The sequence below is a fragment of the Belonocnema kinseyi genome, chromosome 4 (genome assembly GCF_010883055.1).
Source record: "Belonocnema kinseyi isolate 2016_QV_RU_SX_M_011 chromosome 4, B_treatae_v1, whole genome shotgun sequence".
NCBI classification, from domain to species: domain Eukaryota; kingdom Metazoa; phylum Arthropoda; class Insecta; order Hymenoptera; family Cynipidae; genus Belonocnema; species Belonocnema kinseyi.
Window position 1 is genome coordinate 18,497,426 of NC_046660.1, and position 1,312 is coordinate 18,498,737.

Below are 1,312 nucleotides of genomic sequence, written 5' to 3' on the forward strand. Positions count from 1 at the left end.
GGTGACGCCAGCAGCTGAAGAAAGAATCGAAACTGCTTTTGAATCCATAACTGTGACAAAATTAGTACCACTATTGCTATCATGCTTTACTTTAGATATTCCCCTACGAGCTTTCGCATCGATTCCGTTAGACACTTTAATCCTATCTTTTCTTACAGTGCCGGTCGCTCGAAGCTTTTGATTTTTCAGCTGCAATAACAGGTCAGGAAAAGAAAATAAGTTATCAAAGTAGATATGATACGGAAGTCTATTACGAGGAGAAGACTTGAGCAAAAATTCTTGAAGCATTTGTAAAACAACTCGACTGTCTTGAGCAATTTTGGGTAGGAAATCAACTTTTTCATTTTTACCACAGTAAATATCAAAATGAAATAAGTAACCATTCGAACCGCATAATGCCCACATTTTGATACCAAATCGAATCGGTTTTTCTCTGATAAATTGCTTGAAATTGATTTTTCCGTAAAATTTTATCATCATTTCATCAATAGAAAGTGCTGCACAGAAATATCCGAAAGTCTTGATATTTTCATTGAAAATGTTCAGAATTTGACGTACACGCCAGGCCTTATCCTTTGCCTCTTCATGGTCTGGTTTGTGAAATTTGATGTTAGATTTTATAGTTTCAAATTCACGACGGCCCATAGCTGATGTTACTACATCAGACCGTAACAAAGTTTTTGAAGACCAATAATCTCTTTGTCATAATCGTTTGTTAAATATTGTGAAAATAATAATACCTATAAATATGTTGAAACGATCGGAAGACAACTCGTATCCTCGTTTCGATGTAAAATCAATAATATATTTCTTTAGTTCTTCAAAAAAAAATTCAAATAAATCTGTTGGTGAACTAGCAAGAAATTTTTTCTTTTGTATCTCAGACAGTAAGATATCATTTTATAGAGTATCACTATACATCATCTCTCCATCAATCCAATTATAAACATGCTCTTCTTCCAATTTTTTCGGACTTGTACTATAATTTTCCAATAATTTTTGGTACGACTGAAATGTCTGAGTCTTTGAATACTCTTCACCCATTTCAATATCACCTTGCTTATAATCATCATCATCTTCACTATGATCAGATTCACCAGAATCGTCTGGATCAGGAATGAATACTGCATCAACGTGATTTTCTTTTACAGTATTTTCTACTGTATTGATACGATGTCTCTTTCTCGCATTTTTTGATTCGGAAAGTTTACGTTTCGACATTGTGAATCGAATGAAATGGTCAGTGTGTCAAAATTGGATGTGTTGTTATTTTTTTACAAGATGATAGTTGTGGGAATATGTACTATTATTA

At 33.2% G+C, this 1,312-nt stretch overlaps 1 protein-coding gene across 1 annotated transcript in view; it reads right to left on the reverse strand.

Moving 5' to 3' along the window:
- LOC117170778 (piggyBac transposable element-derived protein 3-like) overlaps window positions 1–645 on the reverse strand; it is a 1,065-nt gene extending 420 nt beyond the window's left edge. Inside the window, exons 1-2 of the mRNA XM_033357816.1 lie at window positions 559–645; window positions 69–189 (exon numbers count right to left, since the gene is read on the reverse strand). Of these exons, the coding sequence (XP_033213707.1) occupies window positions 69–189; window positions 559–645 (208 nt within the window). The remainder of the gene's footprint in view (window positions 1–68; window positions 190–558) is intronic.
- Between the last annotated feature and the right edge of the window lie 667 nt (window positions 646–1,312).